This window comes from Ursus maritimus, unplaced genomic scaffold (genome assembly GCF_017311325.1).
Source record: "Ursus maritimus isolate PB19 unplaced genomic scaffold, ASM1731132v1 scaffold_31, whole genome shotgun sequence".
Classification (NCBI taxonomy): domain Eukaryota; kingdom Metazoa; phylum Chordata; class Mammalia; order Carnivora; family Ursidae; genus Ursus; species Ursus maritimus.
This window is the reverse complement of record NW_024425675.1, coordinates 19,382,416-19,407,842: the sequence shown is the minus strand read 5'-3', so window position 1 is coordinate 19,407,842 and position 25,427 is coordinate 19,382,416. Positions and strand designations below refer to the sequence as shown.

Here is a 25,427-nt window from a genome sequence, read left to right as displayed (position 1 = left end):
TGATTCAGGCTACCACATGGACAGACCATGAAAATGCTATGCTAAGTGAAAGGTACCAGACACAGAAGGCTCCATATTGTAGAATTCCATTTATCTGCAATGTTCAGAATAGGTCAACCACAGAGACAGAGAGGAGATTGGTGGTTGCCAGGGTCTGGGAGCCATGGGGGAGGGGTACAGAAAATATTCTGGGATTAGTCAGTGGTGATGGCTGTATAATCTTGTGAACTGCACACTTCAAAAGGGTGAACTTAATGGTTTATGAATTATAATTTTAAATACAAAAGCAAAAAAAAAAAAAAACCCAAAAAAGAATAAGAAAAAAAAAAGAATTCACCTTAGGAGTTCAAAGCTGGGAGAAAAGTCCACTTCAGGTTGGGGGAGGGGGGATCAGGGAATGCGTGTGGGCCAGGACTAAAGCAGGGAGACCTGCCTTGGATAAAACCTTCATAACCACTTCAAAGGGACACTAGCCTTCTTTAACAATGACCCCTTCACCCAACAGCACTGGGTCCCTAATGGCCAGGAAGAAAGGGTCACTGTAACGATGCTGCCTTCGTGAACGTCCTGTCCCATCGGAGAGCTCACACACATTCCGAGTGGCACTTCCTGCGCCCTGAAAAGCTCTGTGCCGACTGCTGTGGAGGACGCTGAGCTCTGAAATCACCTGCGATCAGTCTCTTGAGATGTGTGTGACCATCACAGGGTGTTCTGTAAATATTTCTGACCAAAAACACTGGGTACTTCTATACGTAAGGCGTCCACTCTAGCAAACGTTCTCAAACCTTATTTCCTGGAGACAAAAATGACCTCTCGTGAGGAGTGGGCCGCGTGGCAGCAGAGGGACCACAGGGGCTTCCTGGAGCAGAAGGGAAGGCACTGAATGCTCCAGGGGGTGAGAGAGGAGGGCAGGGAGAACCTCAGACCCCCGTCACAGAGGAGATGCTGACTGATGTCTGGAGGTTCTTGTCGTTCCAAGCAGATGTTTGTGGTTTTTTTTTTGGTAAGTAGAGAAAAGAATGTCTAACTCTAACTGTGAGAGTCAGGAAGACTTCATGGAGCAGCAAACAGCCAGGCTGCGCACAGAAGACCCAGACGAGCTGGCCAAGAGAGCATCAGTAAAGGAATAACAGTGCGGACAAACACAGAACGGGAGACGTGTCAGGTTCATCAAGAGAACAACAAATTGCCCAGGCGTCTAGACCATGAGATATGTAAGGAAGAAGTGACGAGGGGAGGAGGGTCTAAACTTTATCCTGGGGACATCAAAGCCCTTTAGGCAGATGTGTAACATAATTATATATATATATATATATATATATATACATATGTAGGTACATATTTTTAAGACACGAATGCTCACTGAATATAGAAGGTGGTTTGAAGGGGCAGATGGACCAGGTGTGGGGCTGCTCCAACAGGCTTGGTAGGGCGATAACAGTGGACATGGGAATAATTACGAGGTGGACTTACAGTCTTTTGTGGATGGACTGCATTTCCTATAACTGAATTGGTTTTGCCTGTTCGCCAAGGCTACAGGGTACTCTCCTTATGCTGGGCTTCCCCCTCTCCAATCTACACCTCCTTCCTTGAAAGGCCAAAACCAACATATTCTCCAGGAAAGATTGTCAAGGATGGAGAAAAAAAAAAAATCCATTCCAAAATCTCTGAAGGACGTACATGCCAACAAAACCGTGTGTGCATGTGTTGCGAAGAAAGCACTTTCTAGTTTCAAATTTTTACCGCATTTTAGGAGAGGCTCCCAACTTAATTCTTTATTCCTCGTCCAGTTCTCTGCAGTGCCAACAGTATTAACTTGACCTCCAAAAGCTTGCATGGAAACCATAGTTTACTCTGCCTTTCACAGTAGACAAGTCCAAGATTTGGTCACCTTTTCTGTCAGGTTCTAGCTAAGAGGATCTTTATTATGTTTCAAGGGATCCTTGAAAATTATTCTAATTAATTTAGTTTTTAGAAAGAGAAATGTGGGCTCAGAGGGCCACCGGTGATGGGCCCCTGTGTGTGGGGGGGCGACAGCCGGGGGTGGGGGTGGGGCAAGAACCCAGGGGTCTTTTTTTTTTTTTTCCTAAAGATTTTATTTATTTATTCGACAGAGATAGAGACAGCCAGCGAGAGAGGGAACACAAGCAGGAGGAGCGGGAGAGGAAGAAGCAGGCTCATAGCGGAGGAGCCTGATGTGGGGCTCGATCCCATAACGCCGGGATCACGCCCTGAGCCGAAGGCAGACGCTTAACCGCTGTGCCACCCAGGCGCCCCAAGAACCCAGGGGTCTTCATGCCTAGTCCCAAACCCTTCCAAATGAACCACATCATTCCCATTTTTTGACTCATTTAAGAAAATGGATATTATGGAAATGGTTGCTTTTTCTCAAATGATCCTGTTAACAAAGTCAAAACAAATGTAATTACAGTACACTGAACCCTCATTATTCGTGGATTCAGTGTTTGCGAATGCTCCGCCTTGCTAAAATTCATTTCTGACCCCACAATCAATCCTCATGATGCTTTTCTTATATGCAAGTACAGAGCGGTCAAAAATTTGCATCCAGGATGCACATGGTCTCAGCTGAGGTCAAACAAGGCAATGCTCTGCCTTTTCCTTTCAGCTTGCGTACTGTAAGCGTCCTCTGGCGATCTATTTAGTGCCAAGTTTTTCACATTCCTGTGCTTCCTTTGGTGATCTTGCTGTTTAAAACGGCCCCCAGGCTCAGGGCTGCCGTTCCTAACTGCGGGAAGGCTGGGACGTGCTTATGGGAAAAATACATGTTAGATAAGCTTTGTTCAAGCACGAGTTATGGAACCGCTGGCCAAGAGTTCCATGTTCATGAACCAGCAGTATATATTAAATCACGTGTCTTTTATTTATTTATTTATTTATTTGAGAGAGAGAGCACAAGCAGGGGGAGGAGCAGTGGGGGAGGGAGAAGCAGACTCCCTGCTGAGCAGGGAGACCAATACAGGGCTTGATCCCAGGATTCCCAGATCATCATCTGAGCCAAAGGCAGATGCTTAACCGACTGAGCCACCCAGGTGCCCCTAAATCATGTGTCTTTAAACACCCCAAAACAAACATAAACCAAGGTGATGTACTGCTTGGCTGTTGAAAATGTTATGACAGGAAGCTCGTCAGACCCTAACCCTGAATTTCCCCCTAAAAGCCATGGCTCAGTATTGACTACCCCAGGGTCCATGGTGACTTTATAGAACATACTGTTACTTTGTGCAGCTGCTCTCCCAGCAAAGGTGCAATTGTGGTGTCCGGCTACCATTTAAACTTCCCTGGGTTGTTTCCAGGGATTTCTCAGTGTGAAAAATGGAGGCAGTCAAACATTTTCTTCATATATAACCTAATAAAGATCATCTTCCTATTTTGTGGGCCTTCTCAGGGTTCTGTCCCAGGTCTGCCCCCTGTGCTTTGGTGAGTTCATGGTTTTGAACTCAACAATCCTAATGAGTTTGGGGTTCTTACCTCAACAATGCTAATGACCCCCAAACCACACTTCTACCTCCAAAACCCTTGAGCCCTCAAATCATTTCAAACTACAGGCTAAACGCATTTATGTCCCAGAGGTAGCTCAAAACCAGTGTTCCCTCCACTAAACTCATCACCAATGATGTCCCCAACACTGATTCCTGCCCCACCTCCACCTGCATTCACCTCTGTCTGAACCCCAAGCCTGGGGAGAGGATGCACAGGTGAGTGGGGAAGAAGAAGGGGGCTTCTTTTAACCTACTTCATCAACTGAGTCAACTTTAGGGAACCATGGAGTGGTGGGTCTCCCAACCCCATCGTCCATCAGTTCTATCTGCTCTATCACCAGCTAGAAACCCAAGATTCAGCTTACATTTCTTCTGTTTTGTCCTTTCCCTTAACTCTCTCCCACCTCATTCCCAGAGCCATTCTGCATTTTGTCTGCTAAATATTTCTCAGGTTTATCCTCTTTTCTCTAAGATTTTTCCAAATGATCTCCTCAGTTGTACCTATATCACAAAGCTCACAAAGCAGTGGTCTCCAACTTTAGAGAATGCTTTTATCTGTAAGTGGAGCGTGTGTGTTGGGAGGAGGTACTTGTTAAATTACAGACTTCTGGATCAATGTCCCCAGACTGAATGGATGAGTCCTGGAATCTGTGCTTTTTATAAGCACATTTTCAAAAAAGATTTATTTATTTATTTGAGAGAGAGACCATGCAAACACAGGAGGGTGGGAGGTGCGGAACATAGGGACAGAGAGAGAAACTTTAGCAGACTTTCAGTGTCAGAGCAGAGCCCGATGTGGGGCTCGATCTCAGGACCCTGAGATCACGACCTGAGCCAAAACCAAGAGTCAGATGCTTAACTGACTATGCCACCCAGGTGCCCCTTACAAGCATCTTCTAATGCGAATATCCACTCATCCTTCAGACTCAGCTCCCCTTCCATCTCCTCCAGGAAGCCTTTATTCCCTCACCTAGGCTGAACCTTCCCCCTCCAACATCCCCTATGCATATATACACATGCACATACCCAGTAGATGGGAATGGCTTTGGTGGCTGACTACTTAACTCTCAAACTAAGTTACAAACTCTCTGGGGACAAGCTCTGTGTCTCTAGATTTCTATTCTCAGTGGCCAGGGCAGTGCCTGGCACATAATAGGTACTTAATAAATATACAATGAACTAAAGAGAATTTTGTGAATGCGGGTAGACGCCAGGGCTTTATGAGACAGGTACAGCCACACTTGGCTCCCATGTGTCCCCAGAGGCAGCGGGGACCCAGATGGAGTGTGTCTAGTAGTACGCGGCACAGACATGAACACTGACACTGGTATTTTGTCAGCCATTGTGCTATTCATTGAACCCCTACTATGTTTTAGGTTCTGGAAGGTCGTTTATGTATGTTAACTGTTTTTAATCAGAACAACTCCACCAGGTGGTATTAGCTCCATTCTACAGAGACTGGCAAGGAAGCTAGAGGGGCTCAAGCACAGACTGGGTGCCAAACCAGGTCGACCGGTTTCCAAACTCCACACTGGCAGCATCTCCCTCCAGCCCTCAGCCCGTCCTTGCCCCTAATCCTGGTGCCAACGTGTAATGTGGTCCAGGTGCTAGTGGCAGCCTGAGGTGAGGGGACAGAAGGGGGGCCATGTCCACCCCCCACCTACTCCACCCACCCTACCCCATGCTTGCCCCTGTGGGAGACCAGCCTGGTGAAGGGGTGAATGGTGACTTAATACTGTGGTTTGTAATAAGAAATATGTATCTGGTCTTGGTCCTGTTTCTGGACCACCACTCCTAAACCCATGGAATTTCCTAAGTGATAAGAGCCATAAAGGTGACTTGTGTTACTCCTAACATGTCCCTTTCAATGTGGGTTTAGCTAATGAGGTGACTTTTGGAAAGGCCCCTAGATAACCTAAGGGTGGGGGCTGGTGGCAAGAGGACCAACCAAGTTGGAATGTTCAGCCCCACCCCCTTGACCATGGGGAGGGGAGAAGGGCTGGAGGTGCTGTCAATCACCAATGGCCAATGAGTTCCTCAGTCCTGATTATGTCATGAAGTCTCCATACAAACCCAAGAGGATGAGGTTAGAGAGCTTCTGGGCAGGTATGCACACGGAGGTGCTGGGAGGGTGGTACGCCCAGAGAAGGTGTGGAGGTGCCGTGCCCCTTACTACATCCCTCGCCCATATGATCTCCTCCATCTGGCTGTTCGTTGTTAGACTTTGTAATAAACCAGTTATCTAGTCAGTAAACCGTGTTCAAAACAAAAAACAAAAAAATCCCCATAGGCCTAAACTGGCGTCACTTAGGCCAAATCACCACCCCCAGTTTCAACCTCCCCCAGAAATACAGTTTTAACTGGGTCAGTCATGAATTTTTTTGATCAGCATCAATGAGGTAATCTGTCACATGGGCCCTCTCCATTCTCCCTCGAAAGAAGATGAGGTGACCCACCTAGTAAGATCCCCTGACGTCCCCCTGAAGAAAAGTGACCTTGCCTGAAACAATCCTTTCTTTTCTTTTGCTAATAACTCCTCACCCCACCCTCCTTCCTCTAAAAACCTTCCCTTTTGTGCCACTCCTTGAAGTTCCCCTCTACTTGCGAGATGGATGCTTCCTGCTTCACAGATCACTTCGATAAAGCCAAACAGACCTTCAAATTTACTTGGTTGACTTTTGTTTTAACGACTGTCCCTGAGTTCTGTGAGCTACTGCGGCCAATGAGTCGAACCCGAGGAGGGGGGTTGGGGGACCTCTGATTCATAGCCAGTGGGTCAGAAGCCCAGGGGACAACGTGGGCTTATGATTGGCATCTGAAGTGGGGGAGAGGGCAGTCATGTGGGACTGAGCCCTTCACCTGTGGAATCTGGTGCTATCTCCAGGTGGATAATGTCAAAACTGAGTTAAATTGTAGGACACCCAGCTGGTGTCCGAGCATCTAAGAACTGCTTGATGTATGGAGATACCCACACATTCAGAACCACTGGGAGTGAGGAAGAGTACTGAGGAGACACAGGAGTGGGTTCTCCCTTAGCAGGTGAGAAGGGGGAAAGAGAAAGACAGTGTCCCCATCACCCCCGCCTCTCTGGCCAGCGTTCTCTCAGGCCCCATGAAGCAGAATGAGGAAACTCTGTTCCAGAGCACTGCCCCAATGGCATCCTGCCAGTTAGAATCAACAAAGTACGAAAGAGGACGCTAGGGAAATGGGCAGAAACTCTAAGGCTTTTGATTCTGTTGTGTGTGTAAACTGAGGGAGAGCCCCCGTCTGCCTCATACAGGACCCCACCTTTCCTTCCCATAAGAAGCCCCCAAAAGTAGGGGCACCTGGGTGGCTCAGTCGGTTAAGTGTCTGCCTTCAGCTCAGGTCATGATTCCAGGGTCCTGGGATCAAGCCCTGGTATCGGTATCGGACTCCTTGCTCACCAGGGAGCCTGGTTCTCCTTCTGCTGCTGCCTGTTGTTCCCCCTGCTTATGTGTGTGCACTCTCTCTGTCGCAAATAAATAAATAAATAAATAAATAAATAAATAAAATCTTAAAAAAAAAAAAGATGCCCCCAAAAGTAAAGCAGAGACTAAACCCCTATTTTTCTGATCATCTGCCTCCCACTCTCAAAATTGCTTCTGTGCCTGACTCCACCAGTAGCCTGGACCATGAGCTCTGCTTTGCAGAAAGGTTAGGACGGCCTTACCGGGTAATCGGATTGGCTTCCACGGGGCAGAGTTCGGCACGTAGGCGTGCTTCGTGGCAGTGACGATCAGCTGACTGCCCAGCTTATACTGGAACTTGATGAAGGCGACGCCATCTGTCCCTGAGGTGCCGGAAGCAATGGACACCTGGTTGGTGAAAATCTCGATGAGCGCATCTGGGATGGGCTGGTGGGTGCTGCCGTCACTGATGTGGACCTTCAGGGTCACCTCTGGAGTGAGGGAAAAGCAACAAAGAACAATCGCTATTACCTGGCCCACCTCAAAAACAACTCTGCCGTAGCTGATGGGTGTGGAGCGGGGGCTGTGCTAAGCAAACCTAGAACTACATCCAAAATATGAATCCTTGGAACCAGGGAACGTTTTCTTGTTAGAGATTCCTTTTTATTTTACAGGATTTCACTTTTTTCCCCCCCCAGAACCAGTGCCCATCATAAACTGCCTTCCTCTTTGCTCCTCCCTGCTCACCCCAACAAATAACCGAGAGAAGAATGCTATCCCTTTAAGACATTGTGTGACAAACACAGGACTCTCTTATCCTTCCTAGCATTGCTGGCACGCAGGGCCCAACAGGGCTGGAGCGGCTACAGGATGACCCTGCAGGCTGAAAGAGCTGCACCCAGAGTCTTCACAGTCCTGCTGAGCATGGACGAGAGCTACCCGGGATGGCTGTGCTGGTAATCATGAACACTAGACCGAAAAGCGGACCAAAATGTCTTTGAAAAGGAGGACCTGAAGAGTGGGAAGAGAGAAGCTTATAGGAAGGAAAAAAAAAAAAAAGAAAAGTAAACATTTGAAAAGATAAATGAATGTGTGTGATAGATCAAAATTAATGTTAAAAACCTAAAACGGAATGGATAATTTTCATTTGTTCATGCAAGAGATGTTTATTGAGCTGCTACCCTGTGCCTGGCGCTGTAACTGTGCGAACCACCACGGGAAAGAAAAGTGAGGAGACAGGTGCTATGGTGGGGGAGGTCTGGTGCAGGCAGCAAGGGGCCCTGATGGAACAGCATGTCCAAAGGCTCAGAGGCAAGAAAAAACCATGCTTCCTGGAGAAACACAGACAGGTTGTGAAGGATGACAGACAGTGTGAGGGGCATGAGGCCCCGTGTAAGATAAGGCTGCAGAGGCGAGCAGGGGCCAGACCACTCAGGGCTTTAGAAGGAACCTGAAAGGATCATCATTCTTGATCCCAAGAGCAATGGGAAGTCACAAAGATTTTAAACAAGGGAGTGGCAATTAAATTTGTTATAGAAGCATCTGGCTGTGGGGAAAGACAGACTGGGGAAGAGGCAAGACTGGAGACTGAGCGTCCACTTACGAGGCCTCTGCAATAACCCAGGAAGAGAGGAGGTGGACAAGACTCCAGCACCATGGTGGACGTCGATTAGAAGATGCCAGCACAGTACTCTAGAACAATTAGAAGTGTGTCCCGCTCTGAGAAACACTTTTTGCTTAGGTGTGAAGGAAGTGGCTAGCACCCAGGGACATACATAATTCCATGGGATACTCCTGGGCACTCCTTGACATACATTTTGAGCTGCTTGAGATAAAGAGGCAGGGGCAAGGACAAGCAAAGCCCCTGCAGGTGACCAGGGAGGCTCATGTCTACAGAACCACTGCAGTCTGGCTCAGGGGAGTGCCGGACACGGAGGGGGAAGGAGGCAGGTGCAGCAGTGCTGGTCCTGTGGGCACAAACGCCAGAGTCCTACTGCAATTTCCACAAGGTCTGAATCTGAGCTCCACCCAGTTCTAGCCATGGAGCCCGGGGCAAGGTACTTATCCTCACTAGGTCTGTTTGCTCCTCTATAAAGTGGAGGAGACAACAACACATATCTCAACAGACCGGTGAAAGCATTCAGTGCAATGCCTCACAGAGTAAGCACGAACACGGTGGTTACCATTACGCTATCCCAATCACTGTGCTTGGAAGCGCTCAGTCATGGCATCCGGCGGTGCCTGGATGGGGCACAGAGAAGGGCGCTCGGAGGGGAGAAAGGGATAAAACAAAGTGCAGGGATGAAGCATCCCTCTTCAATGAGTAGTAACTTTATATTCAACGTCCTTTCTCAGCTGGGGCAACCACAGTGAGAAGAATGCCTTTTGGTTCAAGGACTGCTGCCTTGGTAACTGGCCAACTACCTTATAATTACTAAAGCAACCTTCCGAATCCTGCAAGTTAGTCAATCACCCATTTTTTTCACTGAGTGATTTGATATGTTTCTTGACCAGACAACAATAAAGAAGAACTAAAGAATCCTAGACCTATATCAGAGATTTGCACCAAACAGATCTCTCAAAACCTCATAGACAGACAGAAATAAATGGTAAAGAAGCTGAACTTGGCTACTTGGTTCAGGGAGAAAACTAATGTCCACAGAGGGATAAAATCAACATCACGAAAAGCAAGGGTATGGCGTTACAAAATACACTGAGTTAATCCCCTTCAACCTTATCAGTGACCTTAATGCAGATTTGCAGGACGTACACCACACACGTGTTTTCTTATTTAATCCAAGTCTTGGTGTCCCCAGGTGGCATGCGAAATTATAATGTAAATTAACTCCACTTTCATGAATACTCACACAGCAGAAATCCCCCAGGACAGGGCAAGTGGAAAGGTAGCTTTGTAGGGCTGCAGGGACAATATACATAATTTTGTGGTAATGAAACATTTACTAACAATTGAGACTACAGGGTTCCTGCTCTCTTCACTGTTTGCTGCTTTGCAAGAGCAGCTAAGATTTGGAAAGAGCTAAAGCATTCTTGAATCAACAGCGAAAGGAGTTTTACTATAATCAACGTCCTAGATTCTACTAGTGGAATTTCTTCTAATACCAGAAGCCTACTCTACATTCTGCAATTATATACTTTGAAAGAGATTGTTTAGCTACTTCTTTAGGTTCACACCTAAAGGATGAGGGAGAATGTCAGTACAGTTAGGTGATTACTACAGACTACTGGGGTATCATTTTCCTAGAGTAACATCTAGAATTAGGTTGTGCATTCAACAGCAAACAAGATTGTTCCCACCAGGGGACTAATCTTAGGATGAGGTGAGGCCCTATTTACTGAAACTACTCTCACTTTGCAGATTAAAGGAAGACCCTATAAATGGCCCAAACCGAAATATGCATTAAGATGCACTCCATATTGCTGCTGCTGTGAGAGCTCATGGGTCCTGCTGACCTAGGGCACCATTCTTTTACTCCTCACCCTGAACATTCATCACCAAGTTCTTATTGATTTCAATTGCAGAATATATGTCACAAGGCAGGCCTTTCTTTCCCATCCTTGTTAAGGTCGCCTTATTTCAGACCCCGCTGTCCCTCACCTAGACTGCGCTGCCCAGCCTCTTCACGGAATTGCCACTGTTTTCACACCTGCCCCTGAGATCCCACCGAAGCCAGAAGGAGCTAGCCGACATCCTGATCTGACCCCTTCCTGTCCCCCTTTAATGCCTCCCACCAAACATGGCCAGATACCAAATGTGGCCAACGGCTTATGTTTGAATGGTCCATGAGCTATGAAAGGCTTCTACTCTTTTAAATGGCTGGAGAAAAAAAAAAATCAAAAGAATCGTGTCCCATGAGGATTATCTGGAGTTTGAATGCGTGGCCATAAATAAAGTTTTATTGGAACACCGCCACAACCATTTGCATATCGTCTAAGGCTGTTTCTGCATTTCAGTGGTGGAGTTCAGAAGTTTTGACCTTAGGGCTTGCAAAGCCTGAACTATTTACTTTTGGCTCTTAAAAAAATCTGCCAGCCCCTGACCTACAGGATACACTTCAGGGCATCTGAGGTCCTCCACGGTCAGGGCCCCTCCCAGCCCCACATATTGCCCACAGGCCCGCAGATGCCACCCCATGCTTTCCTTACTCCTCCTTCTCATCTTTGTAGGAAAGGCCTTTCTACAAGTTACTTTCATGTTCCTCATTCCTATTCACCTTCTAAAAGCCCTACATAAGGTTTGAGAAACTGCCCCTGCCTCACCAACCCCTCCCCAAACCGGGTTAGAGGCCCCTCGTCTCCATCCCCCAAAACCGTATACACCGACGCCGCTTCTCTGTTTCCACTTGAGTATTTGCTGCAGGCCCACTATGTGGGGAGACAAGAGGACCTTTCGGCTTTAGATAGTAATTTAGATAGTAATTTAGTAATTTAGATAGTAAATACCACATGTAATTATGAACCGAGGATGCCATCAGGAGGGGGAACCTACCTCCAACAGGGAGGTCAGGGAAGGCCTCTGGAGGAGGAGTCTTGTAAGCTCAGGCCTGAAGGACACACAGGAACCAACCAGTGGAGGTGCAAATGCCCTGGGGTGTGAATGACCTGGCCGCTGGAACTGAATAAAAACTGGGGTAGAGGGAATGCCGGAGTGCAGCCACCCGTCCTAACACTGCACTGTCCAAGACAGGGGCCACCAGCCACCTCTGGGCATCTAAATTTAAGCTTAAATTAATCAAAATAAATTTAATCAGAAATTGAGCTCCTGGATCAGACTAGGCACATTTCAAGTACTCCACGGCCACCTGTGGCAAGGGGCTCCCACGGTGGCCAGCAGAGTTGGAGCATTCCCAGCATTGCGGAAGATTCTATTGGATAGCACGATCATGTACCACAAACACTCATCTCAGGATCTGAGCAAAGAAAGGCAGGTACCTGAATGGTTCGATGAGGAAAATACATCTGAGCACGACTCTGACGCAGCTCTTCAGCAGCCCTCATGGGGTCTGACCTGCCCTTGAAGTCCTTACGGTGACTTAAAGGGCTCTGTGTTCTCTATTCCACCCCCAAGTATCCACCAGCCCTCATTTCCTACACCTGCCCCCATTCAAGGAGTAAGGAGAAGCCAGGGTTCTGGGAACATGCTTGTGCCCAATGTTCTTTGCGTGGCACGCTTTTCCCCAGCACCCTTCCATGCATCTCTCTCCTCCTCGTCTGCTTAAATGTCACCTCCTGGGGCACCTGGTAAGCATCACTCTTGGTTTCAGCTCAGGTCATGAACTCAGGGTGGTGAGATCGAGCCCTGCGCCGGGCCCCATGTTCAGTAAGGAGTCTAACTTGAGATTCTCTCTCTCCCTCTGCCCTCCCTCCACTCACTCGCTCTCTCTCTAAATAAAAAAACCCCACCCCCTGAATGACTTTAGTGACCACTAGTTCTTTTTTCTAACTTTTAAGAAAAATTTTTTAAAAATTTAATTATTTTTAAAATTTAAACTCAACATACAGTGTAGTATTAGTTTCAGAGGTAGAGTTCAATGATTCATCAGTCTTATGTAACTTTTATGATGGAAATTTTAGAACATCTATACAAATAGGAAGAATAGTATGAGGAAACCCTCTGCACTGATCAAGTTTCAAATACCAACTTTCTACCATTCTTCGTTCGTCTATTCTCCCGACTCAACTTTTCCTCCCTCTTTCCTTCCTTCTCACTTTTTTGATGGAACATTCTGAGACAAATCCCAGACAATTATATTAGGTCACATTATTTTCCACAAATATTTCAGTTTACAACAGATAAAGACTTGGGGTGCCTGGGTGGCTCAGTCAGTAAAGCATCTGACTCTAGATTTCGGCTCAGGGCATGATCTCAGGATTGTGGAATCATGTCCCACATTGGGCTCCTCGCTGAGCATGGAGCCTGCTTAAGATTCACTCTCTCTCCCTCTGCCCCCACCTTCTCCCTCTCCTAAAAAAAACAAAAACAAAAACAAAAAACCCAAAACAACAGATAAGGACTTTAAAAATAACCAAAATGCCATTACCATACCCAATTCATGGAACAACCTCTTTATATTATCTCGTATTCAGCAAAAATTCAGTTTTCTTTGCTTGTCTAAAGGCAATTTTTTTTTCACAATTCTGACCGTCCTATCTAAAATGGCAATCTCCATGTCTCTGATACTCTCCTGCGGTTTCTGCTTCTTCTTTTATGCACAACGCTCATCGATTCTATGTGTTTATTAACTGGCTGACTCCTCCAGAATGTAAACTTCGTGAGAGCTATTTTGTCTGTTTCTTTTTTTCTTCTTCATTCATGTATTCTAAACACACAGAATAACGTCTGGCACATAGTAGGCATTCAATAAGTCTGCAGAATGAGTCCCTAAAACTAACTTCCAGATATCATCGGATACATTGCCTAAATAGCCCTGGGTTTTTGTTGTTGTTGTTGTCCCATTTATTTCCTATTCATTATTGTTTTTAATAGAGACTACTCAAATTCATTTGAAAAGCATTAATTCAGTTAGCTAATGAACTGTGATAATTAGAAAATATTTACAGTACACTTAGCATGACATTAGATATTGTGGGGGATCAAAAAAGAAGAAAAAAGATATGGCTCTTGTGTTTATGAAGTTTAGGGTTTTTTGGGGGGCAGTGGGAGAGGTAAGACCAACTGAACAACCCATGTGACAGAGAGCAAAAAGGATGAAACTGGGTAAGCAGAGTGAAAAATAGAGCAAAGAAGAGACTAATGAGGTCTGGAGTTGACAAACAAAAACAAAGATAAAAAGCTCTCCCAAGTCTGCAGAAGTAGAGGTGACGTGGGGGTGAAAGAAGACTCACAAAGCGGGGTGCCTGTGAGCGTCCTGCACGAATACTGGCCAAGATGCTTATGGTTTATGGAGTTCAGCATGGGATGCTTCTGGAAGAGCTGAGAATTAAAGGGAGGCTCGAAGGATAGTGTGGGAAGATGACCGGTATCTCTGGAACAGTCTTCCCCTTTGGACTGTGCCCCCACATCATGCATTCAGCCTCAGGCAGATGCCAGAAACCTCGGTTTCCCAGCCTCCCTGGTCAGCAAGGAGGAGAAATGGACTTCTGCGAATCTGATGTCCTCTTGCTGGGTTCTGATTTAGAAGACAGCAACATAAAAAAGCAGGTGCTTTTTTTTCTGACCGAAGGAGGATGCATCTGGTTTGGGGCCCACGGTGCAAACTGTCCTGTCTCAGTGCAGGAGGGAGACAGGGCGTCCCCGGCTCAGTCTCGCCATATTGCTTGGGCACTGTTCTGGCTGCAAGCCTCGTCCCCCCAGGACTTCTGTGAGCTACCTAAAAGCTTGACTGATGTCTTGTCTGGTGAAACTAGCCAGAGCGGGTGGTGGTGTCTGCACTCCTCAGCTTCTGGACTGTCCTAGCAGGACACCATGTGGCTGAAGACTGTCGCCTTGGAGCTGCACCCACCGGGGTCTCCTCCCACGCTCTGGCCTAACTTCTCCATATGTGTGATGGTTAATTTTATGTGTCTACCTCACTGGGCCACGGGGTGCCCAGATATTTAGTCATCATTATTCCAGGTGCTTCTCTGTGGGTGTTTGGGGATGAGATTAATATTTAAATTGGACTGAGTAAAACAGATTGCTTTCCTTAATGTGAGTGGGCCTCACCCAATCAGTTGAAAGGCTGAGTAGAACAAAAATGCTGACCCTCCCCCAAGTTCCTCCTTCCTGACAGACTCTGAACTGGGACGTGGGCTTTTCCTGTTTTCCGAAGGTGAAATACCGGCTCTGCGTGGGTCTCAGGTCTGCCAGCCTTTGGACTGAGACTACACCATTGGCTCTTCTGGGTCTCCTGCTTGCTGAATCACCCTGCAGATCCTGGGGCTTCTCAGCCTCCACAATCCCATGAGTCAATTCCGTATAATGAATCTCGTTCCACATAAACATACATCCTATTGATTCTGTCTCTCTGGAGAGCCCTGACTAACATAATACCCATCCTGTGTTTCCATTCTGTCTGATCGTGGTGGGTGGACCCCCCGGAATGTGGGCTCAGGTCTCTTCTCGCTACACACTCTTACTCAGCGAATTATTTCAGGATCAGGAATTCAGCCACCACCTCTAGAGCATTCCCCTCAAATTTTCACCAGCCAGTCAAAGAACCGAGAAGGAAGCAACCACCACTCAGGAATTCTCCCTCCACCGTGACTCAGGGCTCCTTCGCTCTTGGCAAACACAGAGTTTGGCTCTGTGGGCACCAGCGAGTCCATCTGAAGTAGTACAAAGAACATCTGCTTTGTGGGTAGAAAATGAAACATTATCTTTTAGTCATTTCCTTTCTTCTGCCACAGATTTAGAGCTAAAGGCAACAAGGCTGTTTCAAATTGTTGGCTTTGGAGAAGCCACCAGTTAAGCAGCAAGCTGAGAGCAAACATAGTGGTAGGGGCGAGAGGCAGGCAAGATGGCATTCACTTTGCAGACGCACAGATGGAAGCCCACTCAGGTTTCATGCACTGCCCACGAACCCTGAGGTTTTTTTCTCTCTGTTTTCCTCTCCCGCATCTTCATCAAATACTTGATACCTTGAGTTACTTTCCTGCAAGTGACAGAACACATTATTTCATAATCTCTCATCCAAACTCCAAGACCAACATCTCAAGCTCTCTGTCCTACTCCAGATCGGAAAGTCCTTGGTGGTTTTTGCTGGGACAGAGCTGGGAGACCACGCTCACCTGCTCCTTGAACAGCCTGCGCCTCTCACCTTTCACCTCTCACAAACTCTGGCTTCATCTGGGAAGGGAAAGTGAAGTTTGTGGACTCCGTCTTTTTTTGTTTGTTTTGTTTGTGTTTCTGTGAAGTTTTTGGCTCCCTGTGGCTGTTTTTCATTCCCTTTTATATCCCCTCAAATTAGTCTTTATTCTGGGATTTTAATTTTTCCTTTCCTTTTGGTTTTTAGAGCTGTTGGTTTCCACAGCAACCCACCCGGTTGGAAATGCAGCATTTGCCAGGTTGGCCAGAGGGGCCCTGCAGAGAGAGGTCTTTTTCCACCAGCAGGCCAAGCGAAGGCTTCCATCCCAAGTTGCCTGGAACCCTTGTGGCTGCCTCACCCCAGGCCAAGGGTGGGAAAGGAACTCTCTTAAGCCGCCAGCACTATGATTAGGTAGACTTCACCAAAATTCAAAGGAGTTATGATGGCTTTTCATGTCTTAAAAACATTTTCCAAATGGGAACTTATTTTTTTTTTTAAAGATTTTATTTATTTATTTGACAGAGATAGAGACAGCCAGCGAGAGAGGGAACACAAGCAGGGGGAGTGGGAGAGGAAGAAGCAGGCTCACAGCGGAGGAGCCCGATGTGGGGCTCGATCCCATAACGCCGGGATCACGCCCTGAGCCGAAGGCAGACGCTTAACCGCTGTGCCACCCAGGCGCCCCGGGAACTTATTTTTAAAACGTTATCAGACCTTTGCTCTAGGAGACTTTGCCCCATGTTACTTGGTGGTGACATTTTTACAGTATCAGAAGACTCACAGAATTTCCCTGTCTTTATGCAGCAATTACAGGCACATCCTAGGATGCCCGACGTGGGAAGAGGAAACTTTCCATCTATTGTATTTCTTTTATAAATATGAAAGGTTTATTTTATTTTATAATCTGGCAAAATTAGAATGTACTTTGTACTAGAGTTTTCTTGTATTTTCTCCAGTTTCACATAGTGCATATGCACCCTATCATTCAATTTTATTTGCTCTCAAAATTTAATGAATCATGTCTTTCAAGCAAATTATATATATATTTTCAAGATCTCTATATAATATATATTGTATAAAATGAGATCTCTTATGTAACCTATTATATTAACATATACTATATTAATTATATATAATTATTATATGTTAACATATACATTATTTTATATATAAATAACACATTATATATTATATGTTATGGTTACATAATATATAATATATAACATAATACATATGTTACATAATATACAACATATAATACATATATATATATACACACACATATATAATACATAGGACAATAAAAATCTGCTCCAAGTGTATATCCCAGGACTCCCTTATGTCCAATTTTAGGTGCACTTGGAGCATTTGGCACACCTTGTGTGTGGTTAATTATCATAGTAGTATTCAGTATGGCATTCTTCTGCAAAGCAGCATTTCTGTTCTGTCCTCAGAGGAGACAGGACAATGCGGGTGTACTTCAGAGGGACTGATCTGCTGAGCACTAGTGCCTCTCTCCTGGTCCCCCTGATTGTCCTGTCAGGAGCCATTCTGTACTGAAGACACCTTTGGTCTTCATTGAATCAGGAGCTGCCCTGAGACCTATTAATCTGTGGTCACAATATCTGATACAGAATTCCTCCCCCGTTTTGGGAGGTTTTCCTTGCAAATGTGTCCCTGAATTATCAGCGGACGATTATGATCTTTGTATTTCCATTTGAATTTCTATTCACTTGAAAAAGCATGGAAGAGGTATGTTTGTTGCTGCAGCCCCCGGGGAAGTTAGGATCCCATTTTGTGCCTTTTTCTGTTTTACAATCTCTGGCGACTGACTTGGGCTCTGAACTTCATGAAAAGCCCGCTACATGGTAGACTCCACAGTTACAGCTTCCGTTTGGAATGAGGAGAGATCTGTGCTGTTTCCATGAACGGCTTCTGCTGGCTGCCCACCTCTGCAGGATATGAGCTTTGAGCTTATTTCCCATCACAGTCTCAACAGACTCTGTCCGCACACAACACATTCTCTCACCACACCCCCCGCCTCCCGTCTGTCTGTCCCTCTCACATATGTTACTTCCGTCTTGGCAGGGCTGCCAGGATATCTCTGGGCCATAAATCAGTGGATTCCTCCTCCCTCCTATAAGAAATATGCATGAGGGTCAAACCAATGATCATCCCATTAACAATTTTCTACCCAACACCACCAAGTTGCCAAGAATGTTGAAATACACAATAAACACTCACAAAAACACAGCAACTAAAGAAGCTATGACAGAGAGAGAGAATAGATGATGTATCCGTGTATGACACTGACTTTCTATTTTTTTTAAAGCGACAGGATGGCTTCCTTCCCCCGCAACCTGAAACACTCTATAATGGAAGTACAAAATGTCATACTCGAGTACCGACAACCTCCTGAAGCGTGTTGGATAAGCATCCTGTTAGGTCTCTCCCTTTACCACTCAGTTAAACGGCAGAAAGTCATTCTCTGTTATCGACCCGCACAAAATGAAGCTTTCTGGGGCTGGTCCCATATGTGCGTTATGCTATAAAAGCAACTATAAAGTGACTACATTCTCGTGACTGGTCAAGGGGTTATCTGGGTAAACATGCCAGGACAATCTGGAAACTGTTGCTGGACTGGCCTGATTCAACCCAACAACTTACATACACAATCCACGTGTTCGCAGGCACAACCCTTTCAGACTGTTCCTGTGATCCCACCTAAAAAAGTTATCTGACAATAAACGAAACAGACACAATCCCAACCCTCTTACGTGGTAACAGGAATTGCTCAGATGTAGCTTTAAAGCACTATGTGAAGGTACGATTAGTTATCTTGGGGAGAACTTCTCCAAAAAAATTCAAACCGTAGAATGAAAGATGTTCCAGCTACTCAGAAGACATAAGAATTCAAACAGTTACTGAGCATCAAGATGGTGCTAAAAATAGCTTTTCACAAAGCTGCGGCTCCAACTCTAGACACCTTTTCCATAGAAATCAATGCATATGTAAAAACCTAACAAAATCCTCCTTGTAGTCAGAAATGGGAAAGGACACAATGATTCTGCCATGGTGATGTAAATATGGCAAATGCCTGTATAAGCTCACAGAGCATCCTTCCGAACCGAACAAGAGAATTATGACAATGAAACACTGCGGACAAGCGGACCCACAAGTGTTTGTAAGGAAATCACTGAAAGCAAACACTTTAAAAGGCTTCTGTTCTGTTGGTGCTTTAAAATTTTTCACAAAGTCACAAAGTCCCCTCAGGAGAGTTTGGAAGAATCTGGGAACTGCGAAGTTAATGAGCAATATTAAGCATGTCTATAAAATTAACATACACACCTTAGCCAAGCTTTAAAGATCTGCTGGAAGATGCTAGTGGATGGTTGCCAAGGAAACCTGGTGGAGGAAAAAATGTGTGTGTGTGTGTGTGTGTGTGTGTGTGCGCATGCATATGTGTGTTTCCAGATCTCCTTATATCTATGAATATACACTTTTCATAGTTTTTGTCTACGACTAGGTAGACAGCAACATGACATGACATTTATTCTGAATAAAGAAGCCTAAAGATGTTTATGATTACGAAGTTTTTTTGTTTTGTTTTGTTTTTTAGCAAGTCATTTCTCTCTTTAGGAAGAGAACAGAAAGTGCTAAGTGGGAGCTAGTGGTGAAGAAATGGACTCATTAACTACTTTTAGAATGGAAAAAAGGGGCAAAAAAAATGCAAGCTGAAGTGGCTTGCTGGAAGGCTGTGAATAGCCCAAGTGTGCGAGGCTCTCTGGCACTTGAACTTCTGTGAAAGAAAGATAAAGGTCCCAGAAGCAGCTGGTTTAGTCAATGCAGTGATTAAATCACCCGTATGTGCTTATCTTTCCAAGGGAATGGAGATAGTAACAAGCTACAGTGAACCTATTATTAAAATGTTCTTTTCTGCTTCAGAAAGAAGCTTAAATATCTCAGGACGCTTTAAGGTCCTTGATGTGAGTGTCTAGGACTACTGCCGAATGTATACAGAAGGCATGTCTCACAGCCACAGTGTGCAGGGTTTGCTTCAGGCTCCTCACTCAAGGGCTGTGTGGTCCCAGTCAAGCCCACAACCTCCTTGAGCCTTCATGTCTTCATCCATAAAGACCTTATAGGATTTGCTGGAGGACCGGCGACGATGTTCAGAAGGCGTCTGCTAGCACGAGCTCATTCCTTGCCTCCTGGCCCACATTCCCCTAACTTTACCGGGTGAAACAAAATCTCAGGGCTTCCCCTCTCTCCACCTCCAAAAGCCTCTCAATGAAAGAGAAATTTAAAAAAAGGAACATAGTATGCTTTTCAGAGCACAGGGCTGAGGACTCTGACAACCTGTATTTGAGTCTCATCTCCCCACTGACTCCTTAATGCTCTTAATTAGTTTTCTCATCTGTAAAAAGGGAGGTAACACTGAGCCCCCCAACATCATCTCATAGGGCTACAGTGACATAGTAAAGTGCTTACTATAGAACACAGCACATGGCGAGAGTTTAATAGCTGTTAGTCATTTCTGTAATCGGTCCCCAACATCTGACTTGTACGTGAGGCTCACCAAGGACCTTCAGACAGTTTACAAAAGACTTCCTGAAAAGGTTCACGGAAGATTCTTCCTCTTCTTTCACACCCAGCCCCCAACAAGTCCCAAGGGCACAAGGAGCTGCCACTGCTAGGAGAGATGTCTACACGGGTCTCTTGTATTTCTGAACATCTTGTAAGGCATAGACGACTCTCTGTTCTAGACTATCTCTTCAAGGATGTTTAGTGACCAGCCATGCAAGATAGATGTGTCTTCCTCGAAGTAGGGACAGACATCCCCTTTGGGTTCCCTAAGCTTCTGTAACACAACCCACTGTGTGTGCGGGTATCATCCAGCCCTATGGGAAAGGGGGTTCAGGAAACTGGGGCAAGAACACCGATACTCTGGCTCTTGCTACTGCTGTGAGGGATATACATGTCCTTCATCTCTGACCCACAAGTGTTGTGTCCTCCACCTGCATGTATCACGCCACGGGAGACTGCTTTCTTAGCTTACAAGTAAGGCAGAATACAGACTCTTCACAGTTCTGGACAGACTCTAAGGAAACCAGGGTAGTCCAGGATTTATGAAGGTACTGAGGCAGGAAAGGAGTGGGAGGGGGTCCCGGGAGAAGGACCAGGAGAGTCAGAGGGAAAAACAAGAGATAAGACAGTCCCAAGTTTGGGTGAATGCCTTTTAGCTTATGAAGGTTCTTTTTTACCAGAGCAGTTTCAAATTCTCTCTCTTTTTTTAAGATTTATTTATTTATTTTGAGAGGCAGCGTGAGAGACCATGCACACGCGTGAGCAAGGGGAGGGGTAAAGGGAGAGGGAGAGAGAGAATCTCAAGCAACTTCTGGCTGAGCAAGGAGTCCCATGCAGGGCTCAATCCCACGATGCTGAGATCATGACCTGAGCCGAAACCAAGAGTTAGACGGCCACTTAACCGACTGAGCCACCGAGGTGCCCCTCAAATTCTTAAATAACCCTCTCAGGGATGACCCAGGCTGCCCTTTTCTCTTGGCAAATTCTAACCTCTCCTGCTCCTCCTATCGCACCTATCCCCCTACCAGCCACTCTGCTCCACTCGGTTAACAGGATCATGACACTCCAGTATGTTCCTCATGGACCCAGCCTCCCCCACAGGAAAACGGGGAGAAGCTGCAGACTCAGTGGGTTTTCCACTCCAAGTGTTAGTGTGTGTTCTGTTTGTTTTTAAAGCACTGATCATTTTAGTTCCCTTTTAAACTTTGAGAGTTGAAAAGCCACATTTAGGTCATCACAGGCAATAATGACAAATGGAATTAGAATTTTTTTTTTTAAGATTTTATTTATTTATTTGACAGAGATAGAGACAGCCAGCAAGAGAGGGAACACAAGCAGGGGGAGTGGGAGAGGAAGAGCAGGCTCATAGCAGAGGAGCCTGATGTGGGGCTCGATCCCATAACGCCGGGATCACGCCCTGAGCCAAAGGCAGACGCTTAACCTCTGTGCCACCCAGGCGCCCCTGGAATTAGAATTCTATGCTAAGTAGTTGCTGTTCATTTAACATCTGAAAATGTACATTTGTTTAGTGAAGTACCATTTCTGCTTTTCACACATTTGAATAAATTCTGTATTATGTCTACATGTTACAGACCTTATAATGTTCTGATTAATACCAATATTTACAAAATCCAATTTATAGGGGCTGTCTAAGAAATTTAAAACTTTTCACAACCAACTTAAATTTCCTGCTCCATCTGAGGGGGAAAAACGTGACTCTTCTGAACAGCAAAGTACTGGCCCTTGGGATTTTTTTCCATAGTGAGCACCAATGTACAATATTTTCCACACAGTTTAAGTTTATAGAATGGCTCTTAATTTGTGCCAAATGGATTAACATTTCACTTTCTAGCCTTTATAGCTCATATACTGGCATCAATGTCAATAGAGGGATTTTATTTTCCGCTCTTGTCTTGAAAAATAAGAGTTCCACACTCCTCCTCACTGCCAACTCGATTAATAATTCTACAACATAAAATGGAGATTTATTTTTCCAAGCTTTAGTACAGAAGGTCTGCCGTATTTTGTCTTATATACTTGGAAGCCGATGCTATTATTTGCTCTTCTTCACAAAGGCAATATTAAATGTCATCTGTCAAATGGGTCGCACATGTACACTCACTGAAAAATCACTTGGCTCAGATCAAGAATTCAAAAGTTATTGGAGGGGCAGGGCCAATGAGTACATCCCAAAGAGAGCCTGCTGGCCAAAGAAGTCAGGAATACGACTGTAGGCAGAAAAGTCCACGTATGGAAGAGGTTACAATGAAGCTTCAGGGTGGCCAACTGCGGACTGGCCTTCCCCACCCATGAGCCAGGGAGAGAATTCTAGTTAGAACACCTTCCCTCTGGGAATCTGAAGAACCTGGGAATGGGGGAGAAGTCGTGGGAAGTGTCAGAGCCTTCATCCCCACAAAGATGAAACAGAGAGCTCTTGGCTGTGCTCTTTTAATCCTTCACTTTACAGATGAGGACTGAAGCTCTCATTCAAGGTCACATGGCTAGCTTGTAACTGAAATGGGAGTGTAAGGATGAGTAGGTATGTTAGGCTTTGACATCTTAGCTAAGGTTCTGCTGATCCTGCAGGGACTCCCTGTCCCAGGGCTAGCTAGAGAGCTTGCCTTCATATGCAAACTAACCTGTCCAGAGCCCACACCCTCAACCACCTCCTTTATGGGGCTCTCACACTGTATGCCACTATCCACCTGCCTTACTGGTCCCAGGGCCAGATATCAGGCAACTAGGGACAGCCCTTTACCCCAGAGCCTGCTGGAAGTATTCAAACTCGCCTATCCTGGCCCTGCCTCACTCATTCCCTCCCAACAAAACCATAAGAAGGCTCTTGCCCACATTTCCCCTCACTCCCTCTGACTCCTGACCAACCTGCTGCTTCCCCGTGTGAACCCTGACAATGTCATGTCGTGTCCCTTCCTCTTGGGAACTCTGAGGATAACTAATTATTTTTTCACTGGCAATCATCTCCTAATCTCACCATGCCTGAAGAATAATACAATCTATGAGTTTTTTTTTAAAGATTTATTTATTTATTTATTTATTTATTTATTTATTTGAGAAAGAGAGAGTGAGAGGAGGGGCAGAGGGAGAGAATCTTCAAGCAGACTCCCCAGCGAGCATGTAGCCCAACTCGGGGCTCAATCTCATAACCCATGAAATCATGACCTGAGCTGAAACCAAGAGTCAGAGGCTCAACCGACTGAGCTACCCAGAAGCCCCTACAACCTCTGTTCTACAATAGTAGATGACTCAAGGTTTTTCTGGCTGAAGATAACTCATGAGCAGAGTTCTAGTTACACTTGCCTTGAGGAAGAACTTTGTAAAAGTCTCGGCTGCATGAATAAACAGTACATTCCCAGTCACAGTGCACATTCAGGGGTGAGAGGAGGCACTGAATTGTCAGGGAGGCATGAGAGAGGACTCCGTATGGGCCCGATGAAGCTCCAGGTTACCTTCCAGACTCTGGCAGCTGTCAGCTGAATCAGGGCAGAGAAGGAGAAACTACGGACTTACAACAGCAGAGGTTAGCTGAAGACGTCAGTCGAAGAGTGGCTCTTAAAACAAGATGCAAAATGGGGGCGCCTGGGTGGCACAGCGGTTAAGCGTCTGCCTTCGGCTCAGGGCGTGATCCCAGCGTTGTGGGATCAAGCCCCACATCAGGCTCCTATGCTATGGGCCTGCTTCTTCCTCTCCCACTCCCCCTGCTTGTGCTCCCTTTCTCGCTGGCTGTCTCTATTTCTGTCAAATAAATAAATAAATAAATAAAATCTTAAAAAAAATTAAAAAAAAAATAAAACAAGATGCAAAATGGACTGCTGCTAAGGGGGACTAGAGGTGGGAGGGATAATAAGGAGACTCCTGCAGAAGGCCAGTCCCCAAGATCACAGAGAGGGGCTTGCTGGTGCACACGGGAGTGTGCAGGATGGTGGGGATAGAAACAAGAAGGAGGGTGAACTTGAATGTGGACTGACCCCCTGTCAACACAGGAGAGGAGAGGCCTGGCAAGAAGTTCTCAGTGGAAAGGTACCAAAATATCACTAAGGAAGGGTCTGACAGTGTGGACACGAACCCGCAAAGAACCCGTAGGCAGAGCACGATCCCATAGAAAAGAGACAGGTGCCTCACGGGCATCACTTTAGTGCAAGGTCACTGCACAGTTCTTGCTAGGGCTGGTCCCTCTCTTCACACATTTATGCAAATCATTTGATTCAAAAAGATTTTAAGTTATGGATTTCAGTTTAGGTGTTTCACGGAGGCTATAACAGGTAAAGTATTTTTGGTTCTCCTTTGAAAAAGTCACACAAAAATATTGAAAGCATGCAGAAGAAAAAATGTTTAAACTATCTTGTCATCAATATTAGTAAGTTCAGAGTAATTTATTTAGCTCTTTTAGAACGAGGTGTTCTTTTGAAGTTGACGGCCAAGACCATCCAATTTAGGGTGAAGACTCTCAAGGGTGACCCCACAATGGAAATGAGGGCAGTGGCAAAACTGCACCCCAAACACGACAGTCTGTACACAGAGAACCGGCAATTACTTCTGGATTCCGTTCTTCTGCTCAATTAGGTCATAGCCACTTTCTCATCGGATCTAAATTCAGCAAACATCCATCATGGCCAATACTTCTGCCAAGTCAAGCTTCCCAGAACAAGGCTTTTCATCACACCGTGGTAGTTTGGGAGTGAACTCTGGGATCCTTTCAGGGTTTGGGTTGTGACATTTTCTGGGTACAGACTTGTACTTGGACCCAGGGCGCTGGGGAAATGGTCCCTGTTGAGTGGTCCTATTTCCTGCTTCCGTGTGCTGACCCAGCAGCATAAGGAGGACGCCACCCACATATCCTCAACAGGGCAAATACTTTGACTTGTTTTTCAGGAAGTCGTGAATCAACACAAATCCAACAACCTCCCCTTCCCTGGCTTGCTGCAGTTGGATGCCATATACGTGGCCCATGCGAGCTAAACCCGCCCCCTTGGCAGAGCACATACCAGCTTCTAAAAACCTTGAGCTACGAGGCCATACATAGGTTTACAGAGTTAGGACTCTGTCTTAAAGTAGACAGCGACTGGAGGAAGAACCCCAGACAATAACATTCACCACCACGAGAACATAAATATATTGTTCCAATACTG

General features: G+C 45.8%; 1 protein-coding gene across 2 annotated transcripts in view; it reads right to left on the bottom strand.

The window, feature by feature from the left end:
• FAM171A1 (family with sequence similarity 171 member A1) overlaps window positions 1-25,427 on the bottom strand; it is a 125,851-nt gene that overhangs the window by 49,817 nt on the left and 50,607 nt on the right. For both annotated transcript variants that reach the window (XM_040645375.1, XM_040645376.1), the window contains exon 2: window positions 7,192-7,419. In XM_040645375.1, the coding sequence (XP_040501309.1) occupies window positions 7,192-7,419 (228 nt within the window). The remainder of the gene's footprint in view (window positions 1-7,191; window positions 7,420-25,427) is intronic.